At 38.5% G+C, this 16,466-nt stretch overlaps 1 protein-coding gene and 1 non-coding gene across 5 annotated transcripts in view; both read right to left on the bottom strand.

The window, feature by feature from the left end:
- Positions 1 to 14,557, bottom strand: part of SECISBP2L (SECIS binding protein 2 like) — a 59,279-nt gene extending 44,722 nt beyond the window's left edge. For 3 of the 4 annotated variants that reach the window (XR_002771952.1, XM_023510082.1, XM_012801781.2), the window contains exons 1-3: positions 5,154 to 5,455; positions 2,781 to 3,105; positions 846 to 981 (exon numbers count right to left, since the gene is read on the bottom strand). Coding sequence is in view for 3 of the 4 variants with exons in the window: in XM_023510082.1 (XP_023365850.1) it covers positions 846 to 981; positions 2,781 to 3,105; positions 5,154 to 5,380 (688 nt within the window). In the remaining variant the exon portion in view is untranslated. Of the gene's footprint in view, positions 1 to 845; positions 982 to 2,780; positions 3,106 to 5,153; positions 5,456 to 14,269 lie in introns of those variants that run through there. The other variant, XM_023510083.1, reaches the window with a different exon arrangement.
- LOC111723505 lies at positions 2,136 to 2,243 on the bottom strand. The gene has a single exon (XR_002772031.1). It is a non-coding gene; the product is annotated as a U6 spliceosomal RNA (small nuclear RNA).
- Positions 14,558 to 16,466: the final 1,909 nt, after the last annotated feature.

The following is a 16,466-nucleotide window of genomic DNA, read 5'->3' on the forward strand; positions in this document are numbered from 1 at the left end:
GAGCCTCAAGCTATCCCCCTGGGTAGAGTGCCATGGCATCACGCTCACAGCAACCTCCAACTCCTGGGCTCAAGCGAGTCTCCTGTCTCAGCCTCCCAAGTAGCTGGGACCACAGGCGCCCGCCACAACGCCTGGCCATTTTTTGGTTGCAGCCATCATTGTTGTTTGGCGGGCCCAGGCTGGGGATTCAAACCCGCCACCTTAGGTGTATGTGGCTGGTGCCTTAGCCGCTTGAGCCACAGGCGCCGAGCCTTCATTCTTATTTATTACCAGGAGAAAGCTTTTTTATTTAGCTTACAGAGTCTTTTAAAATTGTTTGATAAAATCTGACTAATTCAAATTTTTGTTCATTTGATAGGATGTGTCATTCATAGATCTGGCTCAGATCTATGCTAAAATAAGGCACAGAAAACTTGCTAAGTTCTTCCTATAAAGATGTTATAGGATGTTAGGATGTTTTATTAAAGGATTTTAATTTAGGTGTAAAAACACATATAATTTTGATTTCAACTAAATGAGTCCCTCAAATTTTTACAGTATCTGCGAAATTCCATCTCTGATTTCTGAACTGTTCCACCAGTACAAAGGGAAAGGAAACCTTAAACCCTATCCAAAGTTGTACACAAACTGGCAGGCAAGGTGAAAGAACATTTAGGACTCATATTATTTTATCCTTAGAGGATTTCACAGAGTGGCAGGACAAATGAAAGGACGAAAATACAGGATCCTGAAAAGTTGTACAGATCACAATTATAAAGTCAGTAAGTCAACAGATAAAAATAGGCAAAAATCAGTAATATATATAGATAGATAAATAGATAGATAGATAGATATGCTTGTCTTACCGGTTTGCTGTGAAGCATCTACAAGAAGTACAATTTTTGATCGATTATCAGGACCTGCTGCATTTGTTTCTTTCTGGGTAGCTACACTTTTCACCAGTGGCCTTTTGCTTTTTATGTGCTGTTGTGAAAGCTGTTGCTAAATTATAAAAAAGAAAAGAACCTATTCAATGTACTAAACATTATAAAATATACCTATATATGTTATAAATTAGTGGCTTTCAATCTACAGGGCAATAGGATTTCTGTATTAGGGTTTCATGAAATTATCTGCAGCAAGCATAATTACCTAAATAATGTATTATACACACATTTACAAACTATTTTTCAAACAACCATTAACACTGCTATGATTAATAAAATATTAATTCATTTTTGTTAATTTTTTATTTTCTTAATAATTAAAAGAAACATAATCATATCATATAAGGCATTGTAAATTTATTTAAAAGGATAATTAAAAAGGGTGGTAACTTATCCCAATGCCAAATTTTAGTTTCATGCTAGCAATGATATACAAAATAATTTTTCTGCTTTGGAGTTTGAAAAGAAAATAGTAAAAAGCTAATCCCTTCTTTCACTTTTCAAAATATGAGTATTCATCACTCAACAGCAATTCACACAATAGAACTCTGAATTTTCTTTAACTTCCTAAATTGAAGTGATAAGAAACGCATTCTGAGAAATCATGTTCCTTCAACATTTGGAAATTATATACTGTTATCTTATTTCCAATACTTGTTTTTTTCATTCTCAGAATTCCGAAAGGGATTTCTCTGCCCCAGACTGTTTCCAAGAACAAAGACTAAAAGCTTTTTCAAAGCAACCTCTGCTACTTGTTTGTATTTTAATTTATAAAAATTATGCCAGGAGGCAGCAGAGACTTCACTGAAGCAGCTAGGCTAACAGAATCCAGGGAAACATAAACTCTTTGATATAGTCATTAAGATGCATCTAAGAAGTCACTCTTCAATCAAGTCAAAAGTGCTGACTAGAAATAGGGTTTTTATTCTGATTAGCTTTGATATTAAGGGCCCAATGCAAAATAGCCTTTTAGATAAAAAACAGTTACCTAAATTAAACCTTAATGCTATTCTGACTGCAAACCCTCCATTTCTTTCTTTCCTTTCTTCCTTTCCTCCCTTCCTCCTTCCTTCCTTCCTTTCAACTTAGTCAAAAGGTTGGTCCTGCATAAAAGTAGTTTCACATATTTATTGTTCTTCTTTTCTTTTTTTTGCCGGGGCTGGGTTTGAATCCCCCATCTCCAGCACATGGGGCCAGCGCTCTACTCCTCTGAGCCATAGGCATCACTATGAATTTGCATGTCATCCTTGCGCAGGGGCCATGCTAAACTTCTCGGTCTTGGTCCAATTTTAGTGTATGTGCTGCCAAAGCAAGCACTTTATCTTTCATTTTCTTTAGCCCTAGCAGACACTTTGTTCATATAATAGTAAAGTACCTCTTAAATAACAAAGTGCTATTCCTACTAAAAATTCATAGGCTAGAAAAAATGAAGTTGAAGGGACCTAATGAATCACAAATGTTCCTTTCCATAATATCTCCTGATTTTTGAAGACTGAAATATCTTGAAGTGTATTAATCATTCAACATGGCTAGCATAGGATCCATACTACCTACTTTTATAAATGTGGGTGCCCCCATGAAATTTCTATCATTAAATGAAAATAATTTAGAAATATTTGTGTATGTTTACATACAACTCTCTGACAAAACATGAATAAGACTGTAAGTCATATCACCAATCAAGAATTAGTAACAATAAGTAACAAAAAAAAATTATTTTATAAAAAAAATTCTTGACCATTTTATGTTAGTGAACAAAATGATTTATAGTAAATTCAGCATTAAAGGTCAATCAAGAGAAGCACCAAATTACTTATACTAGTATTAACAACAGAATCAAAACCAGACACTTACTTTCGGTACCACAGGTCCTCTGTTACTGTTTCTGCTTCGATGACTGGACAATGGAAAGACCTGTCCAAGCTGATGTGGACGCTCAGTGCATTCTGTAGTTATAGCATTTACAGTATTTGCAGTCTGAAAGGTGTTGGAGTATGGTGTAGGAAAAGGATGATAGAAACCCATAACTTGGGCACATGGTGCTGGCATTAGCTGATAATATGCATACTCTGTAGAAACAGGTGGTTGAGCAGATATAATGGGGTAGGCAAGGTATGGTCCTGTGGGATTTGGATTTGGCTGCTGCCATCGTATATCATTATTGTATAAAGGAAATTGTCTGCAAAACCAAATCAAAAAAGAACAAATCTATTGACAAGTCTAAAAAGCACACTAAATCAAAATCTCTTAACTCATTAAGTTAAAAGAAAAAAACACAACAGTGGCTTCATAATAATTCCGGGAAAGAGGACAAAACTAGTATCTTTGCTATAATTATAGATAACTATGTACAGGTAATAACAATTTAAATGACAGTACAAAGGAATCTAACTTAACAGTTTCATAGCATTCCACATATCCTTATTATTTGTAACTCTGTCCTCAACCTCTTCAAGGTATTTCTGCCCCAAAGTTAAACACCTAGTACTAGATCTGCCAAAAGGAGTCCCACCCAATATTCACAACTATGACAGGCTTCTGTAGAAAACAGAGTAAGGTGAAAATAGTGTAAGGAGATCATAACATAGGGTGATTTAATTTCTCCACCTCTCATTCTTGTTTGATCCAGGGCCTCCTATTCCTCTTCCCATAATCCCCTAACCACTTGGCTAAGTCCTGCTCTTTTCCTGGCTCCCCTCCTTGACAATGGAAGCAAACTCCAGGTCCAAGGGAAATAAAAGAAGTAAGCCTGTCCCCTGACATCTTATCCTCAGCATTAGTGCTTCCTCTAGTGCAGTTCAGGTAAAGCACCAGCAAAATTCTTAACACCCAAAGGCTGCTGTTGATAAACATAAGGTTCCACGGAGTAAAGCACAGAACTATTCCTCACTACTCCTATGACAAAACAAAATGGAAAAAAGTTCACTACCACATTTTAAAAAATGTTTTAAAATTGGCTTGGCGCCCATAGCAGTGGTTATGGCGCCAGCCACATGCATTGAGGCTGGAGGGTTGGGGCCCAGCCTGGGCCAGCTAAGCGACAACAACTGCAACAAGAAAATAGCCTGGTGTTGTGGCGGGTGCCTGTAGTCCCAGCTACTTGGGAGGCTAGAGGCAAGAGAATCGCTTAAGCCCAAGAGTTTGAGGTTGCTGTGAGCTGTGACACCACAGCACTCTACCGAGGGTGACATAACAAAACTCTGTCTCAAAAAAAAAAAAATGTTTTAAAATAATCTACTGGCTGGCTTACTCATGGATTCTCAAAGACTATCTGGTAAAGTAAGAAAACAAATTAAGTTTATCATACTGTACACCAGGCTATTTTGTCAAATAGAAAAATACTACTAAATTTAGTTTATGAATCACCTCACACATCATCCAACATAGGTCAAAGGTTTTTAATATATAACTAAACTCCATTAAAAATGACCTCTTAGTTTCTGTTATTTGTCTAACCCAAAAACCCTTTATTAAGTGTCTAAGAATGTTAATTTGAATACTAAAAATATTTTAAGTTGACCAGCTAAGGGACTGCAACCAACTAGTCAACATACAGAGACAACATAAGGAACTTCCACTGAACACATATGGTGTATGCCCTAGCTATGAAAATCTGGTCAATTTGGGCGTCGTCTATGGCTCAGTAAGTAGGGCACCGGTCCCATAATCCGAAGGTGGTGGGTTCAAACCAGGCCCCAGCCAAACTGCAACAATAAACAGTCAGGCCTTGTGGCAGGCGCCTATAATCCCAGCTACTCAAGAGGCTGAGGCAAGAGAATGGCCTAACCCCAAGAGCTGGAGGTTGCTGTGAGTTGTGACACCATTGCACTCTACTCAGGAGGGTGACAGAGTAAGACTCTGTCTCAAAAAAAAAGAAAGAAAGAAAAGAAAAGAAAATCTGGTCAATTGAAGGAGGTGGTCAATGTAGAAAGATAGTCCACTATGAAGGTTCTACTGTATTTCATTCCTCCCTTTGGACTAATTTATTTCAAATGAATTTCAATGACTTAATATAGAGACATATCCAAACAATTCCATTTCCTCTTAGAAAGAATGAGAAAATGATCCATGTTAACAATTTTCAAATTTTATATCACTTGGTTTTATTTACTCCTCTTAAAAAAATAAGACAAATGGTTAACATTTAAAAGTTTAAAAAGAAAACAATTAAGTATGTTTTGCCAACTTCTATCTCCCCTACCAAAAAGTAAATAATAAACAAATTACCTATTGGACTGGTTTTCCTGCACGAATGGGTAACAAGTAATCAGGTAGCTGGGAATTGGAGTTGGTTCTACACCAGAAACACTTCCATTATCGTTTGGGAGAGCCATAGGGATCATAAACGTATCAGGATTCTTCTTCTGGGGAATAAATGGCTCTACCTCAGCTGACAGCTTTACATTCTTCAAAGAGAAGGTGGAATCCATTAATAACGAACGAGCGAGCAACATACAAATTTATCATTTAAGAACAGAAGAGTTGGTATTTACAAACAGTAATTGGGTCTCTTCTCAGTATTCACAACACAACCAAAGGAAACAGCAATTTAATGTCAATTCAAAATAACTGAATAATGACGAAATTATTTATAAGGAAAAACTTATCAGAAGTTACTACATTTCAGTACAATCATTTCTTATGTTAACAAAGCTGTTAAAACAGGCATCAGCACTCATAGGTCAGTGGTTAGGGCGCTGGCGACATATACTGGGCCTGGCGGGTTCAAACCCAGCCTGGGCCTGCTAAACAACAGTGACAATTACAACAACAAAAAAAAACAGCCCAGCATTGTGATGGGTGCCTGTAGTCCCAGCTACTTGGGAGGCTGAGGCAAGAGAATGGCTTAAGCCCAAGAGTTTGAGGTTGCTGTGAGCTGTGATGATGCCATAGCACTCTACCCAGGGTGACATAATGAGACTATCTCCAAAAAAAAAAGTTAAAGCAGAGTACAAAAAAATCATATCTCAGGGTCTAAAAATAACGTTGGTAGCAATACATGCTGTTCTTCAGACAAAACAATGTGGTTTTAACTAATTTTGTTAGGAAAAAAATCAGAGTTCTGAAGGATAACTGTATTTCTTTGAGTAGTCTAAAAACTAGTCCACATCCGTTAAATTCAGAAAAGTAGATTAGTATCATTAAATGAAAAGGAAGAAAAATGTCTATGATAAAAAAATACTTAAGGAGCAAAAACTTGTGGTTCACAGTTAAAGCGGGAAAAAAATAAGAACTTCAGTTTCCCAGTGGACATCTCAGTAAACTAAAAGAATCCATAGGCCCAGCACGGTGGCTCATATGTGTAATTCTAGCACTCTGGGAAGCTGAGATGGGTGGTCTGCCTGAACTCAGGAGTTCAAGGCCTGAGCAAGAGCAAGAGCAAGACCTCTAGAAAAATAGCTGAGCACTGTGACAGGCACCTGTAGTCCCAGGTACTTGGGAGGCTAAGGCAAGAGGATCATTTGAGCCCAAGAGTCTGAGGTTGCTGTGAGCTATGATGCCACCACACTCTACCCAAAGCAACAGAGACACTGTCTAAAAAAATAAATAAAATAATTCATAATATGTAGTCCATTTTAATTTACTTTGTATGTTTTCTTAAATAATAAATCTACAGAGGGTTAAAAGATGTATAAAGAACTATAGATAGTACTTAGTGATGCACATATAGGTGATAAAAGCTATAAAGAAAAGTAAAAATGGCTGGGTGCCCATAGCTCAGTGATTAGGGTGCCAGCCACATGCTCCAGGGCTTGTGGGTTTGAACCAGGCCTGGCCTGCTAAACAAACAAAAAAAAAAAAAACTGGGCATGGTGTGGTGGGTGCCCACAGTACCAGCTACTAGGGAGGCTGAGGTAAGAGAATCACTTGAGCCCAAGTTTGACATTGGTGTGAGCTATGACACCATGGCACTCTACCCAGGGTGACAAAGTGAGACTCTGTCTCAATTTTTTAAAAAAGAGTAAAAATAATCCATAAAAGTCAGGATAGAAATTCTCTTCAGAAAGAGGGAGTTGCAACTGAAGAGACACCTGGAGATCCTTCCAGGGCACCTGGCAAACTTCCATATCCTAACTGGGTGAAACTTACAAGGTGTGTACCTTATAATGATTCATTAAGCTATACAATGGCTTTACAGTTTTCTACCTATTTACCAACAATTTAAATTTAAATCTAACAGTTAAATTATTAAAACATCAATAGGCACATTCTGCAGAGTAGTAAAAAGCACATAAATAAAACCAGTAAATTAAATGCAAGCCAATGTTTTAACCATTCAAAACAATTTCCTTAAAGCAATGGTCCTAACCAGAACTTTTTCCAAGAAAACCTTCTAGGAAGATTTGTTAGAAGTTCTGGACAAAGCACAGTTGTCAAAATAAATTTCAGGCATGCTTCTCACAAAAGGAGTTTGTAAGGAATCTAAGAAAATCTAAAGATAAGACTTGATATGCTCAACATACAGCCCGTATTCAGAAAAATAAAGTTCTCTAAAAGGAGAAATGCTTGTTTAAAAGGCAGGGAGAGAACAAAATCTGAACTATAAAGCAGTATTAATTCACATCTTTCTTCTCTACCTAATTTAACTTTGAAGTCTACATTTACACATTAACCAAATCTGAAGTACACGTACTACGGTAATAATACTCAGAAATACATCCATTTGTGAACTTAAGTTAGTTTCTTCAATTTTAACATGAAAGGCAAAAAACACCTTCACACTCTAATAATAGGTTGGTAATTTTCACAGTTGATATTCATTAAAACCCAAACTTATTTACATAGGCATAATATATAAAACTAATAAATATTTCCTCAATCAGAGAAAAGTTAACTTAGCTGACTTTCAACAATAATGAATGCAAAGGTAACAGAAACGTGCTTTACATGGTTCATACATATGGATAAAAAGAGGGGAGCCTCAAATCACACTAACTAAAGTTACTAAAAATATAATGTTTATGATTTCTTTTACAAATTAAAAAGTCCCTTTGAACATATGAGAATTTGGTGAACAGTTGCATAAATCTGGACTAGCAGACATTAGATTTTTGCTTTAAAGCAAGAAACACAGGCACATCAAATTATCAGTCTAAAATGAAAAAGAATCACAATAATTATAAATAAATAATTTTAAAAGAACACTTTTCTTGATAACTCCCCCCAAATTATCAACCTATAAACTAATAGCAAATTCAAAATTTTGCTCAGGTCAAAAATTGTGACAAATTTCATTGTACTTTAAAACGAGTTTTATAAACTCAGGCAACCCTGCTGGTTCAAAAGGTGTCACGCGTGATTTATAACTAATGTCTGCACACACAGCATATACCTTTAAATATTGAAGTTTTTATTAGTTTTTATTCTAAGTACAATTCTAGATACCAGAGTTCAACAATAAAACTCACACACACTGAAATGATCCTTTGTTTATGGCGCAAAAAAAAAAAAGAGAGAGAGAAAGAGAGAGAAAGAAGCTGCTATAATCAACAGCTGCACAAACAGAAGATGTCACTAATAGGAACAAACTGGCAAATTTTCTCCTATAGTTACAACTCTGTATAGTTTCAAATGGTTGTTTACTGTGATGCCAATAGATCCAAACTATTCATAAAAATTAAAAATAAAGCCCACACAGCTAACATGCTAAGTAAGCAACAGATTCTGGCAGTATTTTAATTATATTAGTATAGGAGTCAAAAGAAAAATGTCTTGCATAATGGACAATAAAGTGTCATTTTTTAAATAAAAAATTAGATTACTTGCTTCATAGAATATTATTCCTCAGTTTAAATTTCTATATTTTAGTCTCTCTACTTTTGCCAAGATTTATTTTTTTTAGGGATCAGACATTTTATATTAAGAAGTCGTCGCCTTAAAGAAAATAAATATGAGGCGGTACCATAGCTCAGTGGGTAGGGCACTGGCCACATACACCAAAGCAGGCGGGTTTGAACCCAGCTCAGACCAGCTAAAACAGCAATGACAAGTACAACAAAAAAATAGCCAGGCATTGTGATAGGTGCCTGTAGTCCCAGCTACTTGGGAGGCTGAGGCAAGAGAATCTAGAGTCCAAGAGTTTGAGGTTGCTGTGAGCTGTGATGCCACAGCACTCTACCCAGGGTGACAGCTTGAGACTCTGTCTCAAAAAAAAAAAAAAAAAGGAAAAGAAATATGAGATTAATCAGAAGTATACTGAAGAAAGTTTAATCACCCTGTACTATTATTTGTTTAAAAGAAAAAGCAACTATCTAACAGCAAAATTATCTTTCAGAGAAATTTCAGGCTGGTCCGAGCAGTGGTGTTTACAACTAATTTATCACTACCAGTTACAGATTCCTTTGTTCCTTTTCTACTCCCACTGCTTCACTTGACCAGCCATAAATAAATATTTAAGAAAGGAAATGTCAGATTATCCAAATTAATGAAAAAGACTATAATCCTGAAACATGTCTTTGAAAAAAATAAGCAGTTTCACACTTACTTTTAATGTCATACATTTTAAAGCAAATGTCAATAAATAAAATGCCTTTGATAATAATCGAGAAAGTCCAATAATTTATTGAGGTGTGAAACTATATAAACCTTGTTTAAAAGAGTTTATTAGACAAATGCATTCAGATAATTGGGACCTATACAATTCAACAAATACATATTAAGCATATGTTCTGGAAAAAGCACGGCACCAGAATGATTTGAGGAAAATGGGTAAACGTTACTACGAAGTACACATCAGCAGAGAATGCACACTAAATTCCTTACAGATAGAACCTCCAGAAGAATGCGAATAATCTTCCCAGATTAAGCAGTAGAAAAAATGACACCCACTTAAAAAACAAAACTGAAGTTAGAACATAATGAGACACTCTCCCACAGTGCAACTCTAGACTATGTACCACACACCCACAGAAAAAATATGACCATGGAAGCCTTCCGTATACTCTATGTTTAAGGTAAAAATACAATAGCTCTAATATTAAAATGTTTTACAATTATGGCCAAAGTTAAGTGTCTTCTGAAGGAAAAACTGATGAGGGATTAAGAAATAACTATCAGCTGTATATCATTTTCTGATTAAAATGGTTTATATTTGAAGTGAACCATTTGTCAAAACAAACTGCAGAAGTTATGTATTAAGGTTTCCAAGACTCCAGAAAATGCTGAAGGAAGAAATCAAAGTATTTAACTCAGACTCTGCTTACTTGCTTTGCTATCCATACCTTTTTCTAAAACCAAACCAAATCTGGCAGGGCACAGGGGCTCCCACTTATAATCCTAGCGCTGTGGGAGGCCGAGATGGGAGGATCCCTTGAACATAAGTGGATTGCTTGAGCTCAGGAGTTCAAGACCAGCCTGAGCAAAAGCAAGACACCATCTCTACTAAAAATACAAAAACTAATGGAGCGTTGTGGCAAGTGCCTATAATCCCAGCTACTCAGGAGGCTGAGGCAAGAGGACAGCTTAAGCCCAGGAATTTGAGGTTGCTGTGATGCTGTGAGCTATGATGTCAGGCACTCTAATTGGGGGCAACAGAGTGAGACTCTGTCTCAAAAAACAAAATAAACAAAAAACTTGGGGTGGCGCCTGTGGCTCAGTGGGTAGGGTGCTGCCCCCATATATTAAGGGTGGTGGGTTCAAACCCGGCCTCGGCTGAATTGCAATAAAAAAATAGGTAGGCAATGTGGTGGGCGCCTGTAGTCCCAGCTACTTGCAAGGCTGAGGCAAGAGAATGGCCTAAGACCAGGAGTTGGAGGTTGCTGTGAGCAGTGTGACACCACGGCACTCTACTGAGGACGACAAAGTGAGACACTGTCTCAATAAGAAAAAGAAAGAAAACAATTATAAGCATAGCAATTTTTCACCCTCCTAGGTGACCAGTGTAGTTGCATGAAATCATACATATCATTAGATGCTTGTTTTTCTAAGAACTAAAAATACTAATAACCAGTAAGTTTGTAAATTCCTTTAAAAGAACCTATCTAATACTAATATGCTAAAAATTAAGCCAATATTTAAATTATTTGTGATAATACAAAAGACTGTGAACTTCCAGTGCTCTGTCATTTCCAAGCCTATTGTTTATTTTTTAAAAATCTCACACTGGCTTGGTGACTGTAGCTCAAACAGCTAGGGTGCCAGCCACATACACCAGGGCGTGCAGGTTTGAATTCAGCCCAGGCCTGCCAAACAGCAATGACAACTACAACCAACAAATAGCGGAGTATTGTGGTGGGCACCTGTAGTCCCAGCTACTTGGGAGGTTGAGGCAAGAGAATCCCTTAAGCCCAAGAGTCAGAGGTTGCTGTGAGCTGTGACACCACAGTACTCTACCTAGGGCAATAGCTAGAGAGTCTGTCTCAAAAATAAATAAATAAAAATCTCAACCTGTCCTAAATTTCCTAAAAATAAAACACTAAGCCTTTATAAACAAAATGAATTCTACAATTTATTCTTCCCATCTCTTTACACAAGCTTTTTCCTAATGAAAAAAATGTTATTATACCAAGTAATAGCTGTTCATAAAACATCTAACTCTGGCAGTTAAAATTAAGCTACTTGTTTTGATTAAATACAGAGAACACTCTGTAAAAGAAAAAGCTAAAAGAGAATATTCCTAAGATTCACTTCTGGTTATACTAATCTTTCAAATAGCCATTATTCGATCAAGATTATCCATCTAGCACTGTATTCCCAGTAACTTTTTAAAATTTTGAGCAACATACACAAAATATATCTGTTTTTATAAAGAGGTAATTCACAAAAACAACAAAATGTATGCCTTCAGGCAAAAAATAGTTTTAATTTTTTTAAGTTACATTTGTAAAATACTCCAAGTATTTAATTAGGTTAAGATGAAATGCAGAGTCTTCTGTATTAAGTAACAACTTTTTAAATTCCAACTTTTATGAATTGCTAACCTGTACAATACTACAGTGAGCAAGCATGAATGCTTTACGTATTTCTAGAAATTCTGAATATAAGCCAACACTCCTTTGATAGGAAAAAGCATTCTATGAGGAAAGATGGAAATTCAACACAGCCATTACATTATGGTATACTGGAAAGAATCAAGAATTGCATAAAGTTGAGAAATCTTAGTTCCTAATCTACCATTAAGTTAATGGTTCTTAGCCTTCGTTTAAGAATATGATAAAAATAATGGAGTCTTGCTCAATGCATATATAAAATGAAGTATAATCCTTCCAGGTTATCCATATATCCCGGAATTATCTACTATCACATTAACTAGGCAAAGTCACATCACTTTTTTGGATCTGTTTTCTGAGTGCATGGGAGAGTGAAAAAGTTTCAAGTTGTTCCTTCAGGTAAGGTTAGGCTGAGAAACAGGCAGGAGTACTAAAAGAAAAACAAATCTTCAAGAGAAAACACTTTTTCACGATTTTTTCTGGTTCTTAAATTTCTACATGGTTTTAATAGTTTGTTGACTTTGGAAAGATAGCATGAAAGAGGAAGAAGCTCTCTACTTTAAATAATTTGCTCATAGTACTTGCTGGGAAGATAATCACACACAAACAACTATGCTAAAAGTTACCATCTAAATAGATAATTACATTTACTCTAGGATGAAAGGAACCATAAGTATACACATGGCAGCATTACTGGTTACAATTCTGGCATCCTGCTGAGGGACCAAAATGCTGAAACCTTTCATTAATTTTAACATACATACAAGGAAATGATTCAAGGAAAATTCCTATTTATTTGTCAAGCTTTGAAATCTCAGGTATTTCTGATAGATACTTGTGAATATTTCTTTAATTAACTGGATATAAGCTGCACATACAGAAAAATACTCTGGGTCACAGGAAAGCCTTGTGTCTTGATCAAGATATTCCACGTCAATTTAGCAATTCTATATAGTTTTATAAAATTAATTTGCATTTTCAGAGTTATATTCACATAAACCTTTTTTTTAAAATAAACCTTGAGTAAAAACAAATCTAACTATGAAGCTATGCTTTGCCTACTAAATCAAAACCAGCCGGGCATGGTGGCTCCCACCTGTAATCCTAGCACTCTCAGAGGCTGAAACAGGAGGATCTCTTGAGCTCTGTTTGAGACCAGCCTGAGCCAGAGAGAGAGCACGTCTATGCTAAAAATAGAAAAGTTAGCCAGTCCCTGTAGTCTCGGCTACGCGGGAGGCTGAGGCAAGTGGATCACTCGAACCCAGAAGTTTGAGGTTGCTGTGAGCCAGGCTGAAGCCGGGGGCAACAGAGTGAGACTATGTCTCAAAAAACAAAAAACAAAAAACCCAAAACAAAACTTGCTCCAACTACATATCACATACGCAGGAATTTGGGAATCTTAAACCTTATCTCATTTAATCAGGTGCTAATTATCCATTAGTAAAATTGCTAGGCAAAAATGACTAAACTCTCTTCTGCCTTCACCCATTTGCTTAGTTCATCACTCTTCGTAGAGGGCAAAAGAAATTGAATAAATTTAGACTTGAAATTAAGTCATTTTGTAGAAATGTTAAGAACGGTTAAGTAATGGGGGGAATACTGTTATTTTAGATGACTTTTTACATTATTTTTTAGATCATTTTATCTTTATCCCCGCTTCCCAGCACTCACTAATGTGGATAATCAAGAAACTGATGCAACGAAAAACAAAACAGAACATCAAAACACTAATAGCACTACTCTACGAATATGAAAACGGGCTCGGAAATGAACTCAGGCCCCCACACCCTTTAGATGTAAGTTCGTTTTTTAAAAAACACTAACTACAATTTTTGCAAAATAACTGGATAAACAGACAAGGGAAAACCGTAGTATAATTTGTTAAAAGGATTACCTCCCCCAAACCACTGCAAAAACAATGCAGTGTAGATTTAAACAACCGACTGTAGATTTAAAAGGCCCATGATTCCCCCTTCATCTGTCGTTATCACACATTCTCTGACGGTCTTTCTGGGTGAGAAGCCTTCAAATGCCTTTCCACCTTAAAAACACATTCCAGAACTGAAGGGAATTCGGGTGAGGGGGAAGATTTCGTGGAAGTTACAGGCCCTACTCTCGGTTGAGCACGGACAACTTGGCGCTTTCTTGGCCCTTTTCACCAGGCAGGGGAGAGAGGCAACCCCGAGTCCCCAGCCCGAAGAATAAACAGGGCTGGTAAAGCCCTCCAGCCCCGGGCAGCAGCTGGAACAATGCAGGAGAGCAGGAGACATACAGCCAGACCCCAGCTTGGTCTGCGACCGCAGAAGCCTGAAGGCTCCGGCTGTTACAGCCCCAGGCTCGGAGACCAGGGCCGGGCCTGTGGGGAAGCGGCGACCCCCACCCCCGGCTCGACCGGCCCAGCCCGCGCCCGCGTACCTGCTCTGTGGGGGCTCGGTCCATGGCGCCTACAGCCGCAGCGGGCCCGCCCTAGTCGGTGTGTACAGCGCCTCGGGCCGCTTTCTCCATGGCCCCCCGCTCGGGTCCAGATTGGGTTCCGGACCTCCGCCCCAATCTGGCTGGCCGTGACACAGAGTCGGCTACGCCACTGGCCGAAGAGGCGGCTCCAGCTCCGAGAGATGGAGGAGGCGGTGGCAGCCTCGGGGAGGGATCATCTGGGACGGAAGCCGAGAAGGGCCTTAATAGGCGGGAGGCGTAGTCGGAAATGGAGGTGCACAGAATGGGAAGGAGCCGGGAGGAGACGCGGAAGGGCAGTGGGCGGAGTGACGACAAAAGGCCTAAGCGTGGGCAGGAGGAACCGGGGTGGGGAGCTAGAAGCTGAGGCCAGGTGGAGGTGCCCAGGAGCTGCTGCCCCGAGCTACCCTCCACACGTGGGCTGTCAAAGTGGAGGAGTGTTGGGGCCGCTTGGGACCCAGGACACCTGGGACCTCAGACACCTCTTCAAGATCTGAAATCGTCTCTTAGTGATGTTGGAAGAGCTTTTAGCTGCCCACTGTACATATGCTCCTTCCTTATGTTACTCAAATAAAGGGAGTCATGGCTATAAAGGAAAGAGAATGCGATAAAAATAATGGAGTCTTGCCCCAGAAAAAAAAATGCATATATAAAATACATAGAATGGCTGAAAGAAGCTCTGTTAGGAAGCTCCACAAATATTTATTAATTAGTTACTTCGTTTTCCAGGTCCAGGCCCACCTCTAGGCTAACCTCCAGGTTGTCCTTGCCCATCTCAGGGCCCCTCATCTTACCCAGGATCAGTACAGCACCACTCAACAGGTAATTATATACTCTGGCATATTGCTTTCCCCACTGTGCTTATTGACTGTTTCTTTTATCTTCAGATCATTAGCTCCTTGAAGGCACAAACTGCCTTGAAACTGGACACCTCTTCAGCATGGCAGATTCCCTCTGGGCATGTCCTCATACACACTTCCAACACCAACACCTTCCCTGAAGAGTTCTTGCTTGCTAGTCAGCTCCTGGGTGAGGAAGAAATATTAAAAGCTGTACTGTCAGCCCTCTGTATCCACATATGCTGCATTCCAGATTCAACAAAGGGCAGGTAGAAAACGTGGGGAAAAACCAATAAAAAGCAACATTACAACAATAAAATACAAATCAAAATTTTGAATACAGTATAAGGCAGCGCCTGTGGCTCAGTGGGTAGGGTCCCAGCCCCATATACCAAGGGTGGTGGCCACACTGCAACTAAAAAATAGCTAGATTTTCTGGTGGGCCTAAGCCCAGGAGGTTGCTGTGAGCTGTGATACTACAGCACTCTACCAAGGGCGATAAAATAAGACCCTGTCTTTAAAAAAAAAATTCTAATACAGTGTAATAACTATTTACATAAGATTTACATGGCATTTAGGTATTAGAAGTAATTTAGAGATGATTAAAATAGACAAGAGGATGTCCATACGTTATATGCAAGTATTAAACCATTTTCCATAAAGGACTGGATTTTTCACTCTTGGATTTTGATATCCACAAGGGTTTCTAGAATAAATACCCCCTGCAAATATGTATGGAAAACTGTGTAAGCTTAAGTTTTACTTAAGTGAAGGAAAACAGTACAGTGGGCTGCTGTTTCGGACACTAGTGTGGAAATCCACAGGTGGGAAAGAGATTAAGAAATTTGCTTTGTTTGGGGGGGGGGCGCCTGTGGCTCAGTGACTAGGGTGCCAGCCCTATACACCAAGGGTGGCGGGTTCAAACCCAGGCCTGGCCAAACCGCAACAAAAAAATAGCTGGGTGTTGTGATGGGCGCCTGTAATTCCAGCTACTTGGGAGGCTGAGGCAAGAGAATCGCCTAAGCCCCAGAGTTTGAGGTTGCTGTGAACTGTGACACCACAGCACTCTACTGAGGGTGACATAGAGAAACACTCTCTAAAAAAAAAGAAAAAGAAGACATTTTACTTCATTTTTTGTACTCTTCTGTTGTTTCCAAAGTTTTACAATGAGTATGTATTACTTTCACAACAAAAAAGTTTTGTACAGGCTGGGCAGGGTGGCTCATGCCCATAATCCCATCACTCAGGGAGGCCGAGGTGAGTGGTTCACCTCAGCTCAGGAGTTGGAGATCAGCCTGAGCCAGAGCGAGAACCCCACCTTT

This window comes from Otolemur garnettii, unplaced genomic scaffold (genome assembly GCF_000181295.1).
Source record: "Otolemur garnettii isolate 467f Iridium unplaced genomic scaffold, OtoGar3 scaffold00011, whole genome shotgun sequence".
Classification (NCBI taxonomy): domain Eukaryota; kingdom Metazoa; phylum Chordata; class Mammalia; order Primates; family Galagidae; genus Otolemur; species Otolemur garnettii.